This window comes from Ambystoma mexicanum, chromosome 5p, assembly GCF_040938575.1.
Source record: "Ambystoma mexicanum isolate Mex_15411 chromosome 5p, UKY_AmexF1_1, whole genome shotgun sequence".
Classification (NCBI taxonomy): Eukaryota; Metazoa; Chordata; class Amphibia; order Caudata; family Ambystomatidae; genus Ambystoma; species Ambystoma mexicanum.
This window is the reverse complement of record NC_090930.1, coordinates 1,200,009,639-1,200,036,037: the sequence shown is the minus strand read 5'-3', so window position 1 is coordinate 1,200,036,037 and position 26,399 is coordinate 1,200,009,639. Positions and strand designations below refer to the sequence as shown.

The following is a 26,399-nucleotide window of genomic DNA, read 5'->3' as shown; positions in this document are numbered from 1 at the left end:
TCCTTCTTCCAACCTATGGATCCCCATATGGTCTCTGTTCTCTCCCCTTTCTCCTCCTCTCCCATTACTGGCGGCACCAGATGGGAAGTGCTGTTGGCGCACTTCGCATATTCCAAATGCACCATTAATGTCTATCATAATGGCACTTCATGGCCCAGGGCACTCAGCTCAACCTCCGCATTCTTGACAGGTGTCTTCCTTCTCTCTTCAACTTCCCACTCTCTCCTTTCACCCCTCCTTCCCTCATCTCCTCTCTCCCTTGCCCCCACTGGTGGCCCCCTACCCCTGTACCCCGCCCTCAAATATTTTAAAGGGGACAACCAACTGCACTTAGACACCCTCAATTCTTGCTTTGCTATCAAATACTCCTCTGATATCTGTCACCTCCTCGAAGTCCTTGACGTCCTTGCCCTCACTGAGACGTGGTTCAAGGCCAGCTCAGTCACTTCTTTTGACACCCTTCTCCCTGAAAGCTACAAAGTCCTGTCCAATCACAGGCCCTCACAGGCTGGTGGTGGGGTGGCTCTGATCTTCCCTGAGTGGGTTCCTGCCTCCATCATCCCCACCCAAACCTACTCATCCTTTGAAAGCCTAGTCTGCAGGCTGTCTGTCTTACCTACTTTCTCGCTACCATCTACAGACCTCCCCGGACCATCCTCCCTCTTCCTCTCAGAATGGGCCGACCTGTCCTCCTCTCTTCTTGCCTCCTCCCCCAAATCTATCTTCCTTGTGGACTTCAACATCCATCCCGACTCTCTTGATAGGGCCACTGTTCTCTTCCGCAACCTTTGTGACACTCTTTCCCTCTATATCCTTCCTGCTGGCACAACCCACTTGGCCGGGGACACCCTTGATGCTCTCATCTCAACAGACATCCCTCTATCTAACCCCCTCATTACTCCTCTCTCCTGGTCTGACCACTCTCTCCTCACCTTGACCTTCCTTGTCCAGTGACACCACCACCAGCGCACTTTCAGTCTCCTCTGTCATTCGACCGATGAAGCGTGTGTCAGTCGCTACATTTGCCTTTTCCTTCATCCCTCCTTCGCCCCCCTCATTGGACTCTCCTCACACTCTGTTCTTGCTAACCTCCACCTCTCTATCTGCAACACCTTGAACATCCTTGCCCCTGTCATGCGGATCCTCATGAAGCCTGCCTCCAAATGCAACTCTTGGTATAACTCTGACTTGGCTACTTTGAAACGCAAGTGCAAAGCTGCAGAGCAGAAGTGGCTGGCATCTAGCTCATCGTCTGACAAACTGGCCTGCTGCCTACCTCAAAGGCAATGGCGCTCTCCAACTGCTCCAAGAAGAGGACTTGTGTCCAAGCCTGTGTCTCTGTATCCACCAACAACATGGCTGATCTTTTTAAAATCTGCAAGGAACTTGCCAATCCTACCGCAATCTCCTCTTCCCCTTCCCCTCCCCCTCCCAGGCCCTCTGCTCTGGCCACACACTTCTGCTCTACTCTTATTGTTCTCTCCCATTGCGCCAAATGACATCTCTAGAGTCGTCCGCTCTGTGAAAGTCTCCTTTAAACACACTCCCCTGCTCCTCCAGAACCATCAAGAACAACATTGCCTCTCTCGCTCCAGCCTTGGCTGACCTCTGCAACCACTCATTTGCCAGTGGCTCCATCCCCCAACTCCTCAAGCACTCTCTTGTGCACCCTTTCCTAAAAAAGCTGTCTGCTGACCCTTCATGCCCGGCTAACTATCGCCCTATCTCCATCACCCCTTTACTGGGCAAACTCATGGAAAAACTGGTCATCCCCCAACTGACCCTCTATACCAAATTGGCTGGCTGCCTCCACGATCACCAGTCTGGTTTTAGGGCTGCCAGAGGCATGGAAACTGCTCTCCCAAACACCCGTTAAGATCTACTCTCCACCTCTACTCTCCACCCTGCACTCAAACTCCCCCTCTGTTCTGATCCTCCTCGATCTATCTTCTGCCTTTGACAATGTCAGCCACTCCATCCTCATATACTGTCTCCGTGATATCCTAGGCATCACGGACAGGGCACTGGCGTAGCTTACTTCCTTTCTTTCTAACAGACCCTCCCAAGTGGAAATGGGTCTCTCTCCTCCACCACACTCTCTACCTGGTGCATCCCCCAGGGCTCCATTCTATCTCCATGGCTCTTCAACATCTACCTGACCCCTCTGGCCTACATGATCTCCACTTTCACACCTCATTTCCCGTGCTATGCAGATGACACACAGCTCTCCTTCAAGCTTCCATCTTCTACCTCCTCCTCCGCCCTCACACCTGACTGCTATCCAGGCATGTTGCTCTGCCAACGATCTCTGCCTTAATGCCAGTGAGACAGAGATCCTACTTGTTGGGACGCCTGCTCCTTGTTTCCCCCCTTTCTCTAGCCAGACTCCTTGGGTCCCATCCGCTCACCCACCTGTGAGGCAAAAAATCTTGGGATCATCTTTGACTCCTATCTCTTTCTCTCCACACATCACAGACCTTGCCAAGAAGTCTAGCTTGCAGCTCCACCTTCTCAGGGGCATTCAACCTTTCCTCATCTTCCCCCAGAAGCTCAATGTCTCAGAGCCCTGGTTCTCTACTACAGCAGCCAATTCCTCAATCTGCCTCTTTCCTCCCTTCGCCCCTCCAACTAATCCAGAACAGGAAAGCAAGACTTATCCTTGCCCAGGCCCAGCGACTGCATCTCTCCAATGGCTCCCGGTGACTGCAAGGATCAAATTCAAGACCCTGTGCAATCATCCACAAGGCCGTCTGGGGCCTAGGACCCCTTTACATCCAGCTTTCCCTCCCTAAATATCTCCCGAACAGAGTCCTTTGGTCCTCTGGCTCCAACTCTGTGCAGGTCAAATGTTTCTCCAAGCAAAGAGTGGGAAGTAGATCCCTTTCTGCGGCTGACACCTCCCTCTGGAATGGCCTCCCTTGCTCCCTCCGACTTGAACCAGATCTTCTAAAGTTCTGCAAACTTTTCAAGACTTTCCCTTTCCCTTCTTCCTTCCCTCTCCCCCTCCCGTGCCATCTCTCCCTCTGCCGTTACGACTGGGAACTGGTCCCTTCAGAAGCATACAGGGGTCAGACCACCCTGCACCAGTCCCCCCTGCATCCTTTGCAAGCACTTGTCCTTGTGCTCCCTTTCCCAGACTAACACAACTTGGTCCACCCTGCCTACTGCACTCATCCTCTTTTACCACCTTTTTCCCCTGGCATTTGCCTTATTGCCTCCCACCCCAGCACTTCCCTGCCCCCTTCCATGGAGGCGTCCCACTCATGCACTTCTCCCTCTACCCCCTCAGCCCCTGCACTTACAACGTTCTGAAGCACTTGCATGGTAGGATTGTCACAAGGCCAATATAACCGTCTTTTGTTTTGCTCTTATTCTTTTGTTCCCCCACCCACATCTTGTGTTGTGGCGCATGGAAACTCTTGTGTATATGCGCCATACAAATGTTTAATAAATAAAGATAGAAGTCCATATGTACCTGCAGCATCGTGACATATTGCACATTACTTTTCTCAGTCTCTCTTGATTTGTAAAATGTCCTCTGTGTGTGCTGTGCACTAATCCCCAGCCCTAGGTCCCCTCTGCTTTTCCCCATCTTCTGAACTCTGCTGTCTTATCTGATCAGCGCCCCAGGAAGTTTAATTACCTGAATACCTCCTTTTTCAAAGTTGTTTTTCACCTCTGCAGTGCTTTAAAAAGTATATAGTGGGGGCTGGGGGGTTGGGCAAGTAGGTTAAGGCCAATATGGTTTATGTAAACAATAATCAGAATACATCGACTAATTCCACATCCTGAGCATTGCTTTTTGGTTGTTCTTAAACCCTCGAGAGGGATAAAAATACTTTGAATATGTATTCTGTGGCATAAAATTAGGTTACCATTGCAGCATCACAGGAAGACCTCAGTGTACAGCCGGCCTGAAAGCAATTGCAAAATGCTTTCAGGACCTGAATGGAGATGGTAAATTGACTCATTACATTCTTATTGATGCCTATGATATTATGCAGGTAATGGGATTGTTGGACTATTGTGTGCTTGAATTGTTTCATAATATACCTATTCCATTGTAATCAAACGTACGGCCTTGAAAACATACACAGCATTTTATTGAAAATAAATATGAATAATGTTTTTTGCACTCTACATCTACAGGGTCCCACGGAGCAGGGCATCCTTCCGAGACTCTAACACCACTGGTTGCGTGGGGAGCAGGAGTAAACCATCCACTGAAAGTTGTGCCTCAGATGCTTGAAGATGGATTTTCACAAGGTATGCAACCACGGTGTCAGCAGACCACCTGAGAGCTTATGAAACTGAATAACACGAATGCTGCAATTAGGCCAGATTTCCCTTGATTTAGAATCCGACATGAATGTTCTCCATAAGAATCAGACTCTGGGGACTGAAAAAGCCCATGCCATTGCCGATCCACCAGTCTACAGTTCACCCCCAGCTATTGGCTGTTACCAGCACTCGGCCATTCTGATCTCAATACAGTTCCGCTCTGGCTCTTTTGTGTTTTGTTTAGAACTTAAAACACACTAAAGTGCAGTCAAGTTAGATGGCTAAATATACAGCAGTGAAATGATGTGAGAAACCAAAGGTGTCTCACCTGGTAAGTCCCCAGGGATCTCTCTCTCAGGTGGCATGGCCATCGCCTTAGGATCCAGACCCTGGGGTGGAACACTGCGGGAGGATCACCTGGGTGGGGGGTATTTGGGGAGTGGGGGTGAGGCAATCGATGGTGAGCTGCAGTATTCCCCCCTTTCCTGTACCCATCCCCATACTCTTTTATGGGATTCTCCAACGTCCCAATCCCCCCCCCTCTACACAAACACTCGGCCGAGTAGGATGGTGACTGAGAGTAAAGAGGCTAACACCTTATCTCATTGGATATGTCCCGATAATCAGGTCAGGCACCTGACTTTAATCATATACATCTGATACCCATTTGCTCTCCCCACACAAATAAAAGGCGGTGCATAGAGACACACTGTGAGCAAAGTTGAACACGAGAAGCAGCAGATCTTCTGGGGCGCAGGTGAACCCACTGGAGCGGGGTGACCACTTGAGGCGCTAGAGCAAAGGGTAGGGATACCCTCAAGATTCTTGCAGGAGGTTGTTGCCTCTGGGGAACTGTGAAGGATACACAGAGAAAGCCAAATCCCAGACAAGAAGAAACCTGCATTGTGTTTCAAGGATGCCAGCGACCCTCCTGGGTGAACGACAGAGTCGGGAGGCGAGGCCAAGTCTGTGGTATCAGCCTTGACTCATTAATCAAATCTGCAGAGACAAGAAAGGAATGCACACAACCAGTGAGTTAGTGAAAGACTTGAAAGGCTGGTTTGTGTCAAGAAAAGATTGAAGCCGCAACTGTATATCTCACAATTGATGGTTGCATGCGTGCTGATGAGACGCGGAAGAAAGCAAACCAGTAGTGAACTTTTAAGTTACCAATAACTCTGAAGCCAGTGATACAGACTAGAGGAGTAGTCAACTCGAAAGTCTCTGCGAAATGTTTGATGTGTTTTTTATAAAGCGGCAATGGTCAAGATTAACCCCGGCGAAAGGGGAAGTGAAAAGGTGAAAGTTTTAAGAGAAAGATTTCTTTGAACTTTTGTGCTTATGGTATGTAACTACCAAGACCAAGAGACAGTGGGGCAAATAACATAAAGGGAGAGCTGAAGTGAAAGTCGAAGTGGTCCTGTGGAGGTCTATAGCAAAAGCCTTGCACATTCAAAAGTCTTCGACATCAGTGAAAGGTCCGAGCCCAACTGAGGGAGACCAGGGAAATGAAATAAGTTAGGGGAAGGGAACCCCTAACAAATTGAATGAAGCTTGGGGAAGGGAACTGAGGGAGACCTGGGAAATGAAATAAGTTAGGGGAAGGGAACCCCTAACAGATTGAATGACAGATTGAATGAAGCTTGGGGAAGGGAACCCCTGCAAGTACTGTGATTGCAAGGTCCAAGCCCGGCTGAGGGAGATCTACGTTGAATCAGGCACTTCTTGGTTTAAAGGTCCGAGCCGACTAAGGGAGACCTACGTGAACAGTTAATGCCTTGAGAGATCCAAGCCCGACCGGGGGAGACCTACGTGAACTTTTGTTGAACTGTGGAAGAACTTTTGGAAAGCTGAAATAAGCGACTTTAACATGGCAGGCCAAGCAGACCTTGATCCACATTTTGAACTGCCCTTTTTTGATAACCTGAGCCACAGAGTGTGTTATCCTGTTTATGGGGGCCACCTTACTCCGTGCTGTCCAACGTGGGGAGGAGAGCTGACTCAGTCACCTTGATCTTTTATGTTACAACACTGATTTTCCTTTGCATACATATTTCCCTTTACACACTTTTTGTATAAGAGATAGGGTAGGCATTATGTTTTGTTAGTATAGGCCATTTTGATTTGACAAAGACTGACTAGGACTGTGTTTTCCTTATTTTATAATGGTAGAGACTACTCCCATCTTAGCTATAGGGCAAAGTAGGAGCTTTTCCAAACCCCAAGAATTAAATAAATGTTTTGAAATGTGTAACTCTTGTGTCAGTGTCATATTTGTGATACCATGCCTCCCTTACAATGACCCAGAACATCTGTTCTACCTTAAGTGGTGTGAATGGTGGGTAATTTTAAAAATGAGAGGGACGCAAAAAGATGTTTGCTTTGTGACACAATGGGCCTCATTACGACCCTGGCGCGGCGCCGTTAACCACTTAGCGCCTTACTACGAGGTCCCTTTGCGGGACCCGACCTGAACGGCTGGTCTGGACCAGCCGTTAAAGTAGGGACCCGCAAATGGACCTCGCAGGCAGTTACGGTACCGCAATTTGCGGTACCGTAATTGCCGCCTTCCCCATTCCCATTGAGCCCTATGGGGCAAAAATGGGAATGGGGAAGGGCCATGGTGAAATGGGGAAATACCGCCCCGCCAACCTTGGAATGGGGCGGCATTTCCCCATTTCACCATGGCGGACTTGTTACAACACCGGCACCAACCATGGTGCTAATAGCGCCATGGTTTAGCGCTGGTGTTGTAATGAGGGCCAATTACTAAATTCAGTTACTTTATTTCATGGTGTTTCTTTCAAAAGGTTATTTATTCTGTTAGGCTTACACTAACCTGCATGCTGGCAATTGCAGGCTTCCATTTGTCAGTTACAAGTCTTACTGGGCTGCTAGACGCCAGCCGGGATTGCATGTACACAGACAGGTGTGCTGTTTTCAGCCACAATGCTAGGTCGATAACAGGCTCCACTTCCCCCACCTCACCAGCCCGGAACCCAGGTAGAGTATGGTCAAAGAAGGCACGTCCATACTTTAGAAGATAGAGGAAAAAGACAGCCAGCGAGGAAGGCCAGAAGGAAAATACTGCAGAGGACAACAACAAGAAAAATAAAGTAAGCAGGATACAGTGGATCAACTGTTAGGACAGTTTTCTGAAGTCCCACTAAGGGCTTAGTGAAGCCATTCAACTGAGGCAGTACAAGACTCCACTCTTAGTATAAGGCTGTACCACCTGAGTTTAGGGTAGTGCAGACAGAGCAGCCAGGCTTATCTTAGGAGGGAGAAAGGGCTGTAGAATCAGTACAAATGAAATTGTAATACAAATGGTCCAAAGAAACAATATGTATGTAAAAATAAATGATTTATTTAAATACAGGTAGACCCAGATAAATCTAGGGGTAAATAAATACTATCGCACATTATATGAAATCAAATTATCAAAACACCACTCTATACTTGAAGCTACACAGACCAAAGTATAAACATTATTTGGAACGCCTAACAGTAGTTCTAGGGAAGTCAAAACCTTTTCATACACATTCAGTGTAGGCCACACCTATTCTTGGGGAGTGAAACCCAATGGTTACTTTCACAATTACATTCAGTAATGCAAGGGCAGTAGACCCTACCAGTACAGTGACTCTCAGTGCAAATCACATAATCAGTCAACTGGACAATATACTTTTTGTGAATAGTGGAACACTTATTCCATATACAGTAAAAACCTATAACTACTTTTGTGATAACACACAGTTATACTAGGTGAGTAAAACCTATGGATGTAATATTCATTATAGGTGCTTTTGAGATCAGTGAAACACAGATTGAGATACGCAGTAACTCTTGTAACTTATTTTTGGATGGCACACAGCTGACTCAAGGTAAGTAAAACCCATATACTTTTTTAATCTCACAAGGAGTGCAGGTTAGATCTTTCCCAGCTATACCAGTAACTGATGTATTACTTATAAGGGACAGTTAGAACCACAGACTCTGGGTTGGATAGCACAGGGAAAGTAAAGTAAAACTCAATTTTACACTTTACTGAATGATTCAAAGTTATTCTAGGTAGGCAACAGCCTAATACAGACTTATTCTGGACAGGCTATCAGCAAGTCAGGGGAAGCAAGACCCAGTTGGGGGACACTCATACAATTATCCTAACAGGATTAATCTGGTGATACCAACAGTTGGAGGACACTCATACAATTACCCTGCAGGAATAATCTGGCGAAACTAACACATTACTTTTGGGAAGAGACCCAACTTAATCACAGGAGAGTGATATACCTTCACATCTACTTTCTATTAGAATGGCAAAACGGTTTCTAAGGAAAGTAAATATGATAACCATACTTTTAAGAAGAGTGCATCACACATTCAAGGTAAGTAAGAACTTTTGTAACTGTTCACTCTTAGAGTTACAGTTACCAACCAACTCTTTTTACAAGTAAGTCACTTTTAAACCATTATTTTCTTTTATAGGCAAAAGGCCCAATCCCTTAAAAGTCTTTCCCTTATTCTTGGAGCAGAAGTGTTTTCAGTGGCAGAAGGGGGGGTCACTAGGATCTAGTGTCCACCGGGCAGTGTCGGGATAGATTCTTTAGTTGCAAAAGTCAGAGTTCCTTAGGAAGACTGGGCAAACAGTTGAGTATTTTACTTCTGAGTTAGAAGAGGGTCGAGGGACTTCACAGAAGACACCCTACCAGGATTCTACCAGTGGTGCACTGGATGAGAGGCCTCACCATCACAGAAAACATCCCACAGCTACACAGAAATCCTAAGAGACTTGAGTTAAGTACATACCCAAGCCAACACAGTACTTCAGCATTGAAGAAGATTTAGCATCTGGAGGACTTCAGGGTGTGCAGCCAAATACCCGGTCAGTGGATTCCTTGTCATGTTGACTGAAAACAAGACCTCAGAAGGAACTTTGCAGCAGGGATCGATGAAGAAGGCTCTAGGCAAGGTTTTCATCGCGGCTGAATGTGGTTCTGCGGATTTGGCGCCTTTTCAAGGAGCACAGAATAAGACAGAAAATTGCAGTTGAATTCTTGTTGTTACAAAGGCCCAGCACTCTGTTGAGGGGACTTTTCGGACTCGATTCGTGTCTCTGGAGATCCACCAGGATGCCCACGAAGTTTCAGCGAGATTCGGTAATTCGGAAGACCGTGCACCGCACAGTTGCTCGAGGTCCCACGATATTGGGGTATTGCAGCAACGCAAGGTCACAGCAATGCGTGGGATGGCTCAATTTGCAGGTCTTCTTGAGTTCAGTGGGTCACACCAGGCTATGGGTCAGAGCTGTTGTTTTCAGAGTCCCCACGTGGATTGGAAGGAAGGGCTACAGCAGCCTCTGGTAAGGCAAGAAGGAAGACAAAAGGCTATGGAGTTTTGGACTCCTCCCTCACTGCCTGCCCTCACAGACAGACTGGAGCCTGGGCGGGGAGTCCAGGAGACTCCCGCCAAAGATAAAAATCACATAAAGGAATTTCCCATTCTGGATGTCAGGGGAAAGAAAAAGAAAGGACAAGAGACACTAAAATGGATATAAAAGAAGACAGGGGCCCTTTTGGTAAAATGAGCACCCTTAGAAGCTTTTACTGCAGCTGTGCACACAGCACGCGGTAAAGGTGTACCAAATTAATACAAGCTATCACTGCCACCAGCCACTGAAGGTACGCTTGTCCCTGTAACATAATTGTTACAGTTTTAGCGTGAAAGGGGATACATTGTATCTCCCCAGCACTCCACATAAGGTATGGGTGTGCTGGCTTCACAGAATAAAATGTAAAAAGGATCCAAAGATCCTTTCTACCCATGGGAACTGTAGTTCACTCAAGGTTAGCCAGATAATGTTAAAAGGGGGAGCCCCTAGGGGCAACCCAGCAATAACAGGCACTTATTGCCAAAAGGTTGTTAAAGAGGATAACTTTAAAAAGACACTATGGAGAGTCTAAACAAATGACACCCACTTAAAGAGGTATTAAGGAAAAATATCCCACTAGTAAAGCAAAAAGTTCTGGGTTTGACCCAGGTCAGGAAGATTGACCATTTCTATGACAATCTGACCTAACATCAACTATTCCAACAGAAGCTAGAGCAGGTGAGTCACAAGGCAACGAACTCCAACTTAGCACTTCTTTTAAATAAAGGAAACATCTATCAGTGACCGGGAGGAGGATCCCCTCTGGCATGGCAGTTGAGAGCCCAAATGAGGTCTGTTTTAGCAGCCATATTGGACTGGTCACCTTCAGGAAGCTTTGTGGCTGTGCCATTGGCAGTTGCTTGTTTATATTAGTGCAATTTCCTTATATGGGTTTCCAATAGGGATTTAAGAATGCCCCTTACCATTATGCCATCCAGCATCATCGCTTTTAGGGAGGCAGAGCTTTTCCACCAGAGCGATCAGCCAGCCGCTACTCCCAGGAGCACAGGAACCGAGGACCTCTGTGTCCCCTTGTTTTGCCTGATGGAGCTGGCTGTAACCGGGAAGTGCAGCGCCAAAGACACACCCCCTCTTCTGGAAGCCCCAAACACAACAAAACCTTCCCCAGAGTAAACAGACTCACGTCCACTGGTAATTGCAAAGTCACCACTGCGGGACTAAAGTCTGAAAGCCAGGCTGATACTTGGCTTCACAACAGATTGGCCGCAACAGGCATGCTCCCTTCCACTGCAGACTCCCACCCTGCACTGCTGGTTGATGAGGAAAAGAAAGAAGAAAGCAAAAACAAACAAACCAATATAGGGAAATGGACCTGCTCAGCTGTCTCCCAGAAATGCTGAGCAGTTTGATGCCACTTACAGTATACCAACAATTGAAGCCTTCCCCAGCCTTTGACAACTTGAATCAGATATACAGTCCACCTCATATTCTAGAGATTCGTGTTTCATGATTGGGGGAGGTAGGAGAGGATTCTGATCTGGATGCCTACTGAGTATATCAGGCTTTAGAAGGTATAACATACTCGCCATTGGAATACAGGGTGCATTTTCCATCCATTGTTGGGGCAAGGCCTTGTGGAGGACAACAGTATTGACTATGTCAGTGATGGAAAAGGCGCTATGGAATTTAGGCGACAATTTAGCAAGAACCGTTAAAAGAGTAAAGTGGCAAGATGACAACCACGTATGGTCACAGATCCTATTGGAGGGACCTGGCATACTTCTCTTATTGGCTGCCTCCTTCATTTCTGCTTGCTACGTTTTGGAGGGTTTCCAAAACTCTCTCTTTATTTGCCTTTAATTGATATAAAAATAATTAGGCACACAATTGCATACAATTTGCCTACAGAAGAAATATGTGTATATATAAATGTAAGATAAATATAACATACTCACCATTGCACCATATCACAATATGATGACATTAAAATCAACATACCTCTAAAGCCTACATAAATTCATTAATTATGATGCGACTTACATCTGACCAGGCTTGATGGTAACTTAATATCAATTATCTAATTTAGCCCACCAACTTCAATGCTTTTTGTTCTCCTGAGCCATGATATGTATACAAAACTAGCAACAGCAAAAACTGTGGCTTCATCGTTGGTCCTTTTGCAAAGCGCTATGGCTTTCATAGTGGATCTTATTCCATAAAATAAGAACCTTGGCCTCAGATGCAGTCTCCTAAAGTGGAAGTGCAATGGCCATATTAAAAGAAGGTACTTTTCAGATTCAATTGCAGTCTTGCAATGATGGCATGTGTCCGATATCTTGCAATTCCATTTGTTCAAACAGCAAAATTCCATATCATAGCTTGATAAATAACTCACTATCTCAGCTTCTGCCATGACTGATCCACTCAAATACCAATTGGCACCCATTGTGAACTATTTGGCACTCATCAACATAATCCTAACTGGATAATATCTGTTTATATTTTTGTCTTTAGTTTCCGTGTAAAAAACAAGGGGGGTCCTGTCGGAGAGACTCCCAGGACTTCCCTTGTTAATTTGCATAATTTAAGTAGATTTGGGTCTCACCCTAAGTTACTAGGGGAATCCTGACATGGACCCCTTGCTCACTATTCTTAGAGAGGCACAGCTCTACCCTACTGATGAGGTCCAACCAGACCGAAACACGTGTCTGGGGTTGCTGTTGGTACTCTTGTTCAGAGGAGAATTGCCTAGCATTTCGGTGCTAGATTGCCCCAGGGCAGGACAAAGACTGATATGTTTTGGATATTTCTCCTCTGTGACAGATAGTGAGCTAAATAATCTGTGTAAGGCTCTCGTAACCAGGACTGATGTCAAACTACATATCCCATAATGCACTTAGCAACAGTTCTCATTCCATGGCTATTCCTATGCAGCAGCCCTAGAACTACAATACTCAGACGCCTTGGTGATCAGTGCTGCTTTCAATTTACCAGGACCAGAGAGGGAGGAGGAAGATTACCTTCAGGTGTGGTGTTCCAAGTGCTGTTAATGAGCATGCTTCAGCACAGGGCAGGGCAGTATTTGAGCCGCTGCCTGCCGGAGCACAGGGCTCTTTGAGTTCACCCCAGCCCCTTGTCTTCAAACCTTGGATTTCTGCTGTGTCCTGTTGCTTCCAGAACCTGCTCCTGTTCCGCTGCCGTGTGCTTCCTGCCTGCACTTCCCTGCCTTCTGCGCTGCACCTCTGTGCTCCCTGCCTTGCAGCCCTGCTGCTCTGTCTGCACCCCCTGCCTTCTGCCCTGTACCTCTGTGCCTCCTACACTGCAGCCCTGCTCCACTGCTTGCAGTCGTCTGTTCCCTGTCTGCAGCCCCTTGCTCTCTACCACCAATTATCTTGTTCCCTGCCTGAAGTTCCTTGTTATGTGTCCATAGTCTGTGTTTCCTTGGCATCTGTCTGCAGTCCTGCCCTTCTGATTCCAATCCATATTTACAGTTCCTTGTTAACAGTCTGAAGTTCAGTCCTTGTTATCCTAGTCAAGAGTTTCAGTCCTGAGTGCTCTTGTTCCCAGTCTATAGTTCAGTCTGCTGTTCCTTGATTCCGGTCCTTAGTTTCTAGTCTGCTGTTTCTAGCCTCCTGTACTCTTGTACTTAGATTCTTGTCTTCTTGCTTTTTCTTTTGCTTCCTGTTCTCCGTCCTGAATCTTGCTCACTTTGACTTCCTCTTCTTTCCCTGAATATTTCTGGTACTGTTCTTGGCCTCACTTGTACTTGTGTAATTCCTTTGTTCAGAGTTTGGCTGCTCGGTTTCCCAGCAGGCAATCTCTGCCCCTTTCCTTTGTCACGTTTCAGTATTGTAGCTTGTGCCATATTGTTAACAGTGTGCTGGTTCCTGTTTCACCAGGCAGTCACTGTTCAGTTCCTGCTGGACCCGTACATACTTTTCATTCCTTAGGGTCCAAACACAGACACCCACTCCTGCTGCTCCTTTCCCTGAGCATTGAGAGTGGGGCACTGTAATAGTAACAGCCCAGAAAGCTAGAGTTTCCCATGACCCTGTGGGAAACTCTTACCCCATTCTGTGTACACCACAATTAGGAACCTAACATATGTTTGTCTTAGTAGTGTGCCTGTATGTAGCTATTAGCTGTCCTTTCCTGTCTGCAGGATTCCTTACACTCCTGTCTCTTGTGCACTTTTCTCCCCTCAGCTTTGTGAGCATGTCTCTGCACTCAAGCCCCTGGCAGCTTCATTGTGTCTAAATAGGCCTTATATCATTGTGAGACTTTGTTCTCCCAGTACGAACTCAATGAAACAGAGCTAGCAATTCTATGCAGCGGATCCACAATGCATTTTTCACAAAAAGCTTTCTTGATCATCATTTTAGTGTTGGAATGTATCCTTGTTGGATTTATCTGTAGTTCCATGAAGCCCAATGAATGCACGATATCGCTGCCATGGATACACCATGGCGAGGAGCGAGTATCCTCTTGCTCTAAAAGATCGACCACAGCATCCCTGTAATTGCTTAGTTCCGATGTGCTCCATAGCCTAATAGAATACAATATGGTTTGAGTACAACAATATGGCTGAAATAGCATAAATGTACCACTTCATGCAGTAATATCATTGATGTGGGTATGTTTGATAGCCTGTAACAGGGCTTGGACTGGTCAAACAGTGTCCGATATAAGCAAATGCCAGGCAGATGGATTCCAAAGGCGGTAAATAAAAGGAATGAACCAAGTAGACTTATGGACTGAATTGTTTATGTATACAAAATATGCAGTGGCTAATACTGACAGCCAATTAATCACATTAGTAAAACAATGTAGATATGTCCCTAGGGTTTCATTTAGTCACTCTGCCTGGCCGTTTGGGTCTGATTCAGAGCGGACAAGGCCCTTTCAATACCTAAATCATTGCTTTGCGCAGTCCAGAAACAAGCTAGACGGTGGGAACCTCAGTTTGAGATTATCTTCTTAGGCAGTCTGTGTAGCTGGTATATGTCAGATACAAAGGCACATGCCATATTTATTGTTGTACACATATGGAAACATTTGCCATTTTGGTATTGTAAGGGTGCAGGAGTAAGACTCAGGCACAATGGGGGCATGTTTCTGGGTATACACTTTTATTTGTTAATAAAAGGGCTGGAAAAATGACTCTGTATTCATAAAACTAAGAGGGGTTTCCCTGCCTCAAAGAAAACTAGTGAACTTGTCAGGAAGTCCAAAACTAAAAAGTCTATCACCGTCGTGTCTCAACCGTACCTTTGTCCGCAACTGTAATAATCTAAAGTAATTGCACGGATGATCTCTTCTCAAATGAAAAAGAGTTCTTGAAAACCTGGGGAATGGAACACTCCCCTAGAACTGTGGATTGATCCATTGGAACTTGTTGTGTTAAAGTTACGCCATTACTTGTGAACTTGAACAATTTGTGCAAGGCTAAAGACATTACACGTTTCACCTTGGAGTTATATTTGGAGTGTGAGGGCCAGAATAGGATTTCAGACGCAGGACATTTTGATTTGGACATCTTGACAAAGGACAGACCCTTCGTTTGTGTTGAGGTAGGGAAAAACCTCCTAGCACAGGCTAAGCGAGGCCCCTTATCTGTTAAATAAAAGTTTATAGCCGGAACTATGAGCTCTCTGTGTCTGAGTCTCAATCCTGGCTCCTGACATTACAATAGTCTGTTTGAACTGGGACTGGAAAGCGGGCTTCTGAGATGGCGAGGAACTGTTTTCTAGCACAGAATAATGTACTTCTGTTCGATATTTTCTGGGACAAATACATAATGGGGTGTTCCACCTTCTTATCGTCTTTTTGTATAAGGCCTGCTCCTATAGTTATTTATAACTGCAGATGCACCATTTGTGATCTTACTGGTCCTGATGCAATGGTGGTTCCTTCTACTGCCTCTACTTTAATCACTTAGTTCTTCATTTCCTTTGGAACCTTGTGCGTTTGAGACCAGGCCAAGTCCATGAGAAGATCAGATGACCATTTCCACTAAGGCCAACATTTCTAAGGTTTGATACTGAAAATGCAAATATACTTTCAGGATAACAAACAGAATTCAGTTGGGATGTTAAAGTTTTCTGTATGTTCAAGATGGACTGGTTGTTTTCCTCTCACGGCCAGGCTTTCCTAAGGCAATTTCATAATAAATGTTCTGATGCTTGTTAATCTGCTTAGAATCACATGCTGTGCATATGATCCGACATCCAGTGGTAACCGCAGAGTATTGCATTTTGTCTTTCAGGGACTTAAAGGGGACGTCGGCATAGGCGTGTCTGTAACACTATCCTTATCGTGACGTGTAGTGTACCCAAAATCCCACACGCGCCGAGGTCCATCAGATTGTTTTTTTCCTCCCAGATAACTGGTCGCCCTATAGCGGAGCTCTTACATAAGAGACATTGTTTATCCTAAAACAACTTGTCAGTTATTCCCCCTTAAGTAATTTCGACGCCAAGAACAACTATGATGAAGACTACGGGGGACTTGTCTACGATGGTGGATTTCGGCGCCTACGATCCGGCAGCTGGGGCATCCACGTGGCTGAGCCTTCTGGCCGGACTGTATAGTATGGAGAGTGGGGTCGGGTGGCCATATTTCCGGTATGTCTTTCCTGTTTCCCCCTCTTTACCCTCTAGGTCTGGTCATCTTCCCCTTTTGCTTCGTGTAGGGTCAGATATCCGTGGAAGTACGAACACAGGACATGCAACTCCTTTCTCCCCTTAGATCACGACGAGAAGCGGTGTGCAGCTTGTAAACTCCTTCGGCCTAAGACCCTTAAGGAGCGCTGTGTAAAGCGGTGGGCTGCGTATGGTATGTCGCGGGTAGAACCCCCTTCCCCCACCGCTCACCCACCGAAAGTGACGGGGGTACCGCGGATGACCAAACAACCGTTGTGGATGTGATAGACCTCAAGGCGGACACCTCTAGGTCAGCCACGCCTGTGCCTGACCCTTTAAGGCCTGACGCTGGTCTCGCTTCAGGGACAACACCCAGCGACAGGTGCGTACAATCGCATTTCACTAAGCACACAACCCCTACACCTATTTCGACGGGTACGTCGAAAAAAGTGAAAGCGGCAGCAGGACCGGCGAAAATTTTGGTGGTTTCCTCGGATCGTACAGATCCAAAGCCTTCCCCGCATCCGCAGCAGCTTCTTGCGACTGGGCATTCCAAGACAAACAAGGGCGCTACCCCTAAATCAAGTTTACACGTCAAAACGCGGAAATCTGGCGCTACCACGGTCCCGAAGGCCGCGGTAGGCCCAAAAATCACGACTAGGCCTCAAGGCAAAAAACCGACCGATTGGCCCACTAACACCGCGGAAGGCAATAAGTCTACCGATAGTCCTTCGGACCCACTAACTCACGTCGATTTGGCGATAATCGAACAGAGCATTGGGAGAATTACTTCGGCGGTTGGGCTTATTCCTGTTCCCCTGAAAAATATGGGGCAGGCCACGGACAAATCTTTGGATATGCCATGGTGCCAAGGACAGTCAAGAGCCTCTTTCCAACACCCTGAGAGACAATATTCGGCGCCGAAGGGCAGAAGATGATGCCTTTCCACCCATAGGCCCTTCAGGGTCCTCTAAATGGACTAGAGAGAAATTTGAAGGGTGTATGGACCGTCTTGAAAGAATTATCAGTTTTTCTGAGCATCCTTCCCCAAAAAGATCTCGTGGAGAGCCTACTCTTCAATCTGCTTCACATTTCCAAGAAGATCAGCCTTCTGTCCCAGTCCAGCATGAAGACATCATCCAGATGGAAACTTATAGGGACATTTACAGTGAAGATGAAGAACCTTCCTTCCTACAGAATTACGATGAGGACGAGGCAGATGCCACAAACAATTGGGAAGAAACCCAGCAAGTGAGGACGGACCCATGGACGCTTCGACATCAAGATCAGGACACTGATGTGTTGTGCCTGGATTCCCCTACATCCACCCCGGCTCGCCAGGCCTCACCTGTAGACGACCAGATTGCCTTCAATACCATGTTAAAGAAGGCAGCTGAGCATTTTCAAATCTCTACTCAAGAGGAAGTGCCTGAGCAGGACTTTGTAGAGGATACCTCCCTCTAGCCAGGCCATTCCCATCCTTAATTCTATTAAGGGAAGATTGGCTCCCTCCCTGCTGTCACCAGCTTAAACCCGGGCAGTAAACCAAAGAGCTCAAAAGTTATTTTGGCCAGCTCATTCGGACCCTCAATCCCTGCTAGTGACTACCACCCGGAAACGGGCAGGAATACCCCTTGCTACGGGGGAGTCGCCTCCAGAAAGGGAATCCAAGAGGCTATATGCCTTAGGTAAGCGGGTTACCTCGGCTGCTGCATATACCACGCGCATAGCAAATAACACTACTCTATTGGCGAGTTATGCTGACGCTCAATGGAACATAGTTCTGGAAGGTCTCCAGGAGGTTCCAGAGCCCGTCAGGTCCAAGCTTCTCAATATTGTGGCCAATGTTCAGCCTCATTTGCTCATCTACTCCTTCTAGCGCCACGAGCGGAATCTGTGGGGAACACGGGGACGGATTCTCCATTAACTGGCAAGCTCTGCCCCATGTCTTCCCTTCCAGGTCTAGCAGTCTGCCCTCTCCCACCCTCTGTTGTTTTGGCAAGAAAATAGGGGGTGGATTCAGCACTCAACAGTTTAGATTTAAGTGTTTGATCCTCTGATGGCCACCTTGCCATATATTGGGTCTGGCTAGCCAGATATTGTACTTCAAAGTTTGGCAATCTAATGCCTCCTTGCTCATTCGAGTTTTGCAACTTCCATGATGCTATTCTATTCCTGGAATTATGCCAGATAAACCCCCTGCATATGTTCTGTAGTTCTGAGAAGAATCGTTTGGGTATTGTATGTGGGATGTTAGCAAAATAATGTAATAGCCTGGCCAGTACCATCATCTTTAATACTGCCACTCTTCCCATCATAGTGAAAGGTAGCTTGGCCCAAAATACCATACTTTTTTCTATTTTAGATACCGCCTTCACAGTATTCTTCCTATGTTCGTCTTCGGTATTATGATATACGTCTATACCCAGGTATCTAAACGTCTCCGTTTCCCACTTTATCTGCAGTAGCAGCAGTTTGTGCTGTGGCATTCCTACGTATCTCCCCAGAGGGAATGTGCTTGACTTTATTGGGTTAACTGTTATGCCAGACAGCCTCGCATACCGCGCAGTAACCTCCAGAATGTGTTGTAGATTCTCTTCTGGGTACCTCAGGTACAACAGCATGTCATCCGCATACATTGATATCAAGTGTTGCCCTCCCTTAGTGTTGATTCCTACTTCCCCATATTGCTGCCTGAAATACGCCTCTAAGGGTTCTAATGCTAGGATGAAAAACATCAGGACCACGGGCATCCCTGCCTTGTGCCTTTGCTCGGTTGCCACTGTTCTGAAATGCTCGCGCCTGTTATGACTCACGCCAATGGCTCCATATATAGCAATCAGACCCATATCAGATATACGGGTCCAATTCCTTATTCTTCCAAAACCGCCAATAGCAAGGGCCATTTAACTGAGTCAAAGGCTTTCACCGCGTCCAGTGATATTATTGCCGCCTCATGGGAGCTCCCCTGAACATAATCTATAACATGATGGACTCTCCGCAGATTGTCGGATATATTCCTACGTGGGACATACCCAGTTTGGTCCGAGTGTATGAGTTTGTTTATGACTGGTGTTAACCTATTTGCCATCACTGCTGTCAGGATCTTACTGTCCTGATTGAGCAGCGAGTGGTCTGTAGGACCCGCACTCCGTTTCCGGTTTGTTGTGTTTGAGGAGCGGAATAATGATTGCTTCCCGTAAAGTCCTGGGCAATGTGCATGTACTAAACGCCTCATTGAGCATTGCTAGCATTGGGGGGGGGAGTATTTCTGTCTTATAAGCTTTGTAGAATTCACTCAGGAGTCCATCTGCCCCTGGGGCCTTGCTGGTGGGCAATAGCTTGATTACTTGTTCTAGCTCCTTTGACGTTATCAGGGCCTCTAGGTTCTCCCTTCCTGCCTCCTCAAGTTTGGGGAGTGTGATTTCTGTTAATGCTTCCAATACGTCTATCTCTTCTTTGGTGGAGTCTGCATATAGTCTCTTATAATATTCAAAAAAGCCTTTGTTCACTCCTTCCTCGGTTTCTCATATCTAACCATCAATCCCTTGCATTGCTGTAATTGTTTGTCTAGGGTTCTTACTTTTGTATAACCAGGCCAATAATCTGCCTAGCTTGTCACCTTCGGTGTGCTGCCTCTCAACGTATTTCCTATAACTTAGGTTACTTAGCCTCTCCCAGTGATCCCTGCACTCTTGTTGTAATTGGTTTATGCTTTTGGCCTCCCCTGGGGATCCCATGCCCTCCCGCATCCTAGTTTCTAACTCCCGTTCTGCGTTTTGTAATTCCCTTGTTATACCGCATTGCAACCCTTTTTATTTAGACATTGCCGCTCCCCTCACCACTACCTTAAATGCCTCCCACAGTGTCCCAGCTGAATCTACACTACCCATATTGTGTTCAAAATACTCTTCTATCTCTTTTCTCAGGTCCTCTCTGAACACTGTATCTTTTAATGATTTGGCCCTGAGTCTCCATGTCGGGATTCTAGCTCTGGGTGGTAGAATCGGCCACGTTACCACCAGCGGGGCATGGTCTGAGAGGACCAAGGCTTTGTATTCTGCTTGTGTCGCTTCTTTTGTTAACTCTGTTCCAATAAATATATAATCTAGCCTTGTGTGCAGGTTCTGTGGGCAGAGTAGTCAGAGTATCCTCTATCCTGTGGGTGTCTCAGCCGCCATACATCTACTAGCCGAAACACTTTTAACAGGGTGCTTAGGACCTTCGCTGCCGCGGTCGGTTTTGTGACCTTTGTGTCCGACCTATCCATCACCGGATCCAGGGTACAGTTAAAGTCCCCCCCCCCACACTACCGCTCCGTCCACATACAGACTTATCTTGGTATATAGGGTTCTAAATTAGGCTGTAGTATCTTGATTCGGGGCATACACGTTGATGATACACACTGCTTTATTTTCCACCAGCCCCCTTATTAACACCATCCTACTATCTTTACCTATGGTGGACTGTAGTAGCTTGAACGGGACATGTGGCCCTATCCATGTTATGACCCCTCTAGTGTATGCTGAATATGTTGCTCCTAGGGTTGTCCCTTTCCATTTCCTTGTCATAACATCCTGCTTTTCCTTGGTCAGATGAGTTTCCTGCAGCATTCTATATCTATTTTCTGTCTCTTCAAGTACATCATAACCCTATTGTGTTTAATGTAGTTATTGAGACCCCTCACATTCCAGGTTGCTATCTTCATTTCACCCATCTTATCCATTTTTCAATCCTCCCATCTCTGCCCCCACCTTCCTCATGGCACTTTTTGGCTTGTGTCTATAGGCTCGCCCTCCCCCCTTAATTACCCCAACCCCCACACCTCCCTCTACCCCAACTGTCCCTAACTCCATCCCTGCATCTCAGGCTACCCCGCATCTTGTCCTTTTCCCGGCCAACAGTCGGTGCTCAGTGCGCCTCAGGAGGATACCGCACTACCTGTGTCTTGACTAAACTAACTACTGGGGGGAGACAACGTGTTCTTTATCGCTGTTCATAAGGGTGCACTCCCTGCATTCTGCTAAGAGTATACTGCACAGTAAATTACATACTTGATCATCTATGTGTTCTAGTTATATCCGTTCTATCTTATTCTAGGTTATGCTCTTATATCAAGTTCAATGTCATTTATATAACATTACACAGCAGCATACGTTCTATCTGATAGCATGTCATAGAAGAAATACAGATTCAGTTATCCCTTCCATTCTCCATCTGGTAATCTGCTCCTGCCGGGCAGTTCATCGTGTCCATCCACTTTGTCACGTCCTCCGGAATCTCGAAAAAAAACGCTCTGTCTTTGTGCCGGACCGTTAGTTTTGCTGGGTACAGCAACATATATTTGAAGCCAGACTCAAGTAACCTTCTTTTCACTGCCACATAGCTCAGAGTTGCTTCTGTACCAGGAAAGTATAATCTGGGTACGCTGTAATAGTCGCCGACGCTCTGCTTATTGTACCCACTTTTGCAAAAGTGCTCCAGGATCTTCTCACTGTTTTTGTTGTTCAATATCTTAGCGATGATCGGCTGGGGAGGGGGCACCTGGTGGCGGCTTCCTAGTTGGGGCTCAGTGCGCTCTCTCCTCTGTGAACCCATGGGTGAGCTCTATGCTGCCTATTTCTTGCAGCAACATATTTTCAATGCAGTTAGTCAGATCCAGACTTTCCTCTCCTTCCAGAAGTCACACAATGCGCATTTTGTTTCTGCGCACCCGTCCTTCTGCTTCCTCTGCCCTGAACTCTAGGTTGCGCACTTGTTGGGTGTAGGGCTCTGGCGGTTAACTGTCCTGTTGTCAGCTCGGGGAGTCCCACCATTTAGCTTTATTCTTTCCACTGCTCATGCAGGCTCAGAGACCCGGGCTCAAAATCCGCCAGCAAGCAATGCATATGATCCTTGTTTGGATCTCACCTTCAATTGCCCTCACAGGACTGCTGTCGGGGCTCTTCAGTCCGCTCTGGCTCTTGTTCTTTGGGACGCCACTTTGCTGCCGTTACTCATAAATAAATCCTCTACAATTTGATCTGCGAGTGCCCTGTCATGGAATTCCTATACATCTGAGCCGTCATCCACAGAGTTAATGTTTAAATTCTGTGTGTCCCTTGTGTTGACTGTTCCTGCAGTGTCTTTTCTTTTTTCGGATTCACTTGGACATTAGCTTCGTCAGTTTCACCCCTTCTGCGAGCTCCAGCTATCACTCTGCAGTATTTGTCATTGTTGCACCTATGCGGATACAATGTAACATTTTGGAACCTCGGGTTTATTGATGCTTGGTATATCTTCTTGTTCATGGCATGAGCAGTGCTCCTACGCTCTGGTTACTGTAGCAGCTTTGAAAGTCAGTTCCTGCTGCTCCGATTGTGCTTACTCCTGTGTTGGGTCCAACTATACAAATGACTTCACAGGCAATGCGCGGCACCTGGATTCGCTCCGATGGCGGTGTCTGCCCACAACAGCGCAGAGCGGCAGACAGTACCAATATATTCAGTAGTGTAACCCTGTCCGTGCCTCAACATCCAGGAGTGTTGTACATTTCCATGTGTCCGCTTGTTCCTGCTTGTTTCATGCCGAGCCGTCATTTCCTACTGGGGCACTCATAACTGTTGGCTGTGGGTCTCCGGTCAGCAACACCACACTTTGGGGAGAAAGGTCTGCTTCCGTGCCATACCCGCCTCGCTGTTAGTGCTCGATTTACCGTGTCTTCCTCTGTTTACCAACGGTTCATGTAGCCATCGGGTCTGTGGAGTCCTATGTATATGCTGCATCCAGTCACTCGCTGCGTTTACAGCAAGCAAATGTATGTGTCCGTCCCAGTCGCGGTGCGGTCCACCTCCGTCGTTCCTCTGGCACACCGTATTTTCCTTTCTTACGAGGCCGGCGCCATTTTATTTATTGCAGCTCGAGATACTTGCGCATTTCTTTTCGTTTTAGCAGTAGTTTCTCACCGCGGGTCATCACGAAAATGCAGTCACCTTGTTCCTCGCATCTTCCCACAACAGTAGCATCATTTATGTCACGAGGGCACCGGTTGCAGCATTAGTGCACGGCAGGATATTGTAGGATCAACAGGAGACGCACAGAGACACGTCATATCCCATGGCTACCTAGCCACGCCGCCCATCTATATTTAGTGACCTCCATAACCTTGTTAAAGTCTCCTCCCCGGGCCCATGAATCTGCTTGTTCCTCCAGTAATATCGATTGTAGCTCAACCTATTTTTATTAACAGAAAAGTTCAACTTGACAACACCTGCTCATATTCGGTCTGTACACCGGTAAGGAGATTGGCTATGTACTGTGGACTTGAAGGACACTTTCCTTCATGCTTTGGTGGCCTCACACGAGATTTCTGTGTCTGTTATTGGGAAAGGAGCACTTCCAATACAGTTTTACAGTTCAACCCGGAATGCAGCCCCCAGAGTCTTCACAAAGTTTATAGTGGCAGTTGGGGCTCACCTATGCCGAAGAGGTATTGCTATTTACCAATACTTGGATGTTTGTGTTGGGGAGATTTGTCATTTGTATGCTTCATCCCCTCTCCTAGTGAGACCCACAGCACGTTTTGCTGAACTTCTCGACCTTTTTCTTTAAATCCTGAACAAGTGGATCATTTTTCCACGTATTCATTCTTGTGGGCTCTGTCTTTTGGAACTCTATGCTTTGTATTCTACCAGTACTATGGAGTCTGTCTGCTCCATAGCTCTTAAAGGCATCTGCATTTTTCTATTGCAGCACACAGATCTTTATTGGCAGTGTTGCTGGGGACCCTGAGGGTGCTCCTTTAATATTATTTTTCTATATCCTCAAGTAACTAGAGTTCTTAAGGATAGAGGGATACTTAAGATCTCTCCCAAAACTCTATAGTCTGTGCAATTGACTCTCACCCCCCTTATGTGGAGTGCCAAAGCGATACCTAGTATCCCCCTTCTCTCTGCTCCTGTGACCTTTTAGTCACATAGACAATCTCCTAGTTATGGCTGGTGGCAGTGGACGTCTTCTACAAACTATTGTGTGATTTTTTTTGTACCGCAGGCTGTGCCCATAGCCTTGGTAGTGCACAGTGGGGGCACCCAAGTACCAACTTGGGGCTGCTCTTCTTTTTTCGCCCGTACTAGCATGGTTGTTCTTTGTCAGCCCTTTTTCTACCATTCTAGGAGGGGAGGCCTGTGTGTGTTTTGCCTTTGGCGGGGAGCCCTTGGGTGACGCACCGTATAGTCTCCAGAGTGTCTGGGCAGGCAGAAAGTGGGGGAGGAGTTTTCCACCCCCCTGTCCTTTGACCGTCAGAGTGCCTGAATAGGACCAGCTCCCACAGGGGGTCTGGCTGTCCTGATTGGACAGCCAAACACCCCTTTCTGTCAAATGCTGAGAGAGATTGCAGAGGAGTCTGTGCTGGAACTGTATAAAAGGTGAGGCTTCTGGAGTGAAAAGAAAGTCGACCACTGGAAGCTGAAGTAACCGAAGAAGAAGACGACCACAGGCGCCTGCAGACCCTTTTCAACACAGTGAAGCAACCACTGCTGTCCTGACCCTGTTTTCTGTGTGACAGAAGAACTCTAAAGATGACAACTCCTTCCCTTTGGCTGGTGGGAACAACCAGTCCCAAGATGAACTTTGAATTGAGCCATCTCCTGAGGTCCTAGGAGGAGTTAAGGCTTTCAATCAGGCAAACACCCGGGTCTCGCCTAGCATGTAATGCACACATGAAATATTTATTATATCTATAGGTTCAATATTCTTAGTGATATACCACTCATATCACACCTGTCTCAAAATACCCCCCAGGTCACAGTGGACCAGGAATCAGGCCAGTTGGTAAAAGTAAATATTTATTTATTTATTTAAAATTCAAATCAACACACATTTTAATATATATATATATATGGGGCAGCAATCACCAAGTGGTAACAATACAATTCAGAAAATAAGTAAAGCATTTGAATTCACTTATAGTAATCCAGAATAGAAAACACAGGAAAAAGAGCAGTTTTGGTTTATGAACAGATAGCGCTTAGGTTAAGGTTTCCCCCTGCAAAATTCTTAAGGCACAAATTAGCAATTCTACACAGATGTAATTAAGCAGCAGGTATTCAGGAATGAAAGACTGTGTCTAGAGTTTGAATGCAATCTTCCCTCCCCAAACAAGAGAGAAAAACGTTTTTAGAATTTGACACTTTTTAAACTGACAGTTGAAAATGGCTTTGTGAAACAATAAAAAGCGTGCAAAAATGCTTAAATTGATAAAAAATTCCTATGGGAGCAATACTAAACAGGTTCTAACAAACATAAGTTATAAGATAAACAACAGTACACACTTTAGATCAGAATGGCAAATATGAAACACTTTGGATGGGAAAAGGCACGTGTAAAACGTTTGTAAAAGGTACCTTCGCGGCAAAATTTCATTATGTGATTTTTAATAAAAACAGGTCAAATACACTGTTCCGCGATGCAGGTTTTAGCTACAGATCTTAGGTTTCAGTGAGAGTTGAAATTAAGTTTCTATCTATAAAATTGAAGAAGTTACAGGAGTTTTAGTGAGAGGCGTTTTGGAAAAATAGGCACGAAAATGAAAACAGAAATCAGTTCTTACAATGACAATTATGCTCTAAACTAGGGTATTCAGGCTGGTTACCAGTTTGAAACACAGTAAGCCCCAGAGTGGTCCACAGAAACCAACCCTAGCACCTACGTGTCCGCGTTGGAGGACTCAGTCGGATTTCCTGTGGGATGATATTAAGGGTTTGGGATTTTCAAAAGACAAAGGATTTTCAAGAAATCAAAGCAAGGTTTCAGACTGGTGTGACACTACTCCAAGTTAAGTTAAAGAGAGGATGGGTTGAGATTGGGATAGGACAAGGCAATATACCATGGGTTACTATTATTCCTATTGATACTTACAGTCCACTGTAATTAAGATTGGACCGTCAGGGTTCTGATCATCGTATCGAGTCTACCGGCAGCAGGGCACCTCTGGTGGAATTGGATCAGCTGTGCGGTTCTTGTCAATTTGGACTGCACCTCAGACTGGATTTGGATAGGCCCTTTTGGTTACTAGACACTGTAGATTAGCGGAATTGCGAGTTTCA

At 46.2% G+C, this 26,399-nt stretch overlaps 1 protein-coding gene across 3 annotated transcripts in view; it reads left to right on the top strand.

Moving 5' to 3' along the window:
• The window catches only part of PIGN (phosphatidylinositol glycan anchor biosynthesis class N), a 1,975,532-nt gene that overhangs the window by 328,639 nt on the left and 1,620,494 nt on the right, over positions 1 to 26,399 (top strand). For all 3 annotated transcript variants that reach the window (XM_069613664.1, XM_069613662.1, XM_069613663.1), the window contains one exon: positions 4,150 to 4,266. In XM_069613664.1, coding sequence (XP_069469765.1) covers positions 4,150 to 4,266 — 117 coding nt within the window. The remainder of the gene's footprint in view (positions 1 to 4,149; positions 4,267 to 26,399) is intronic.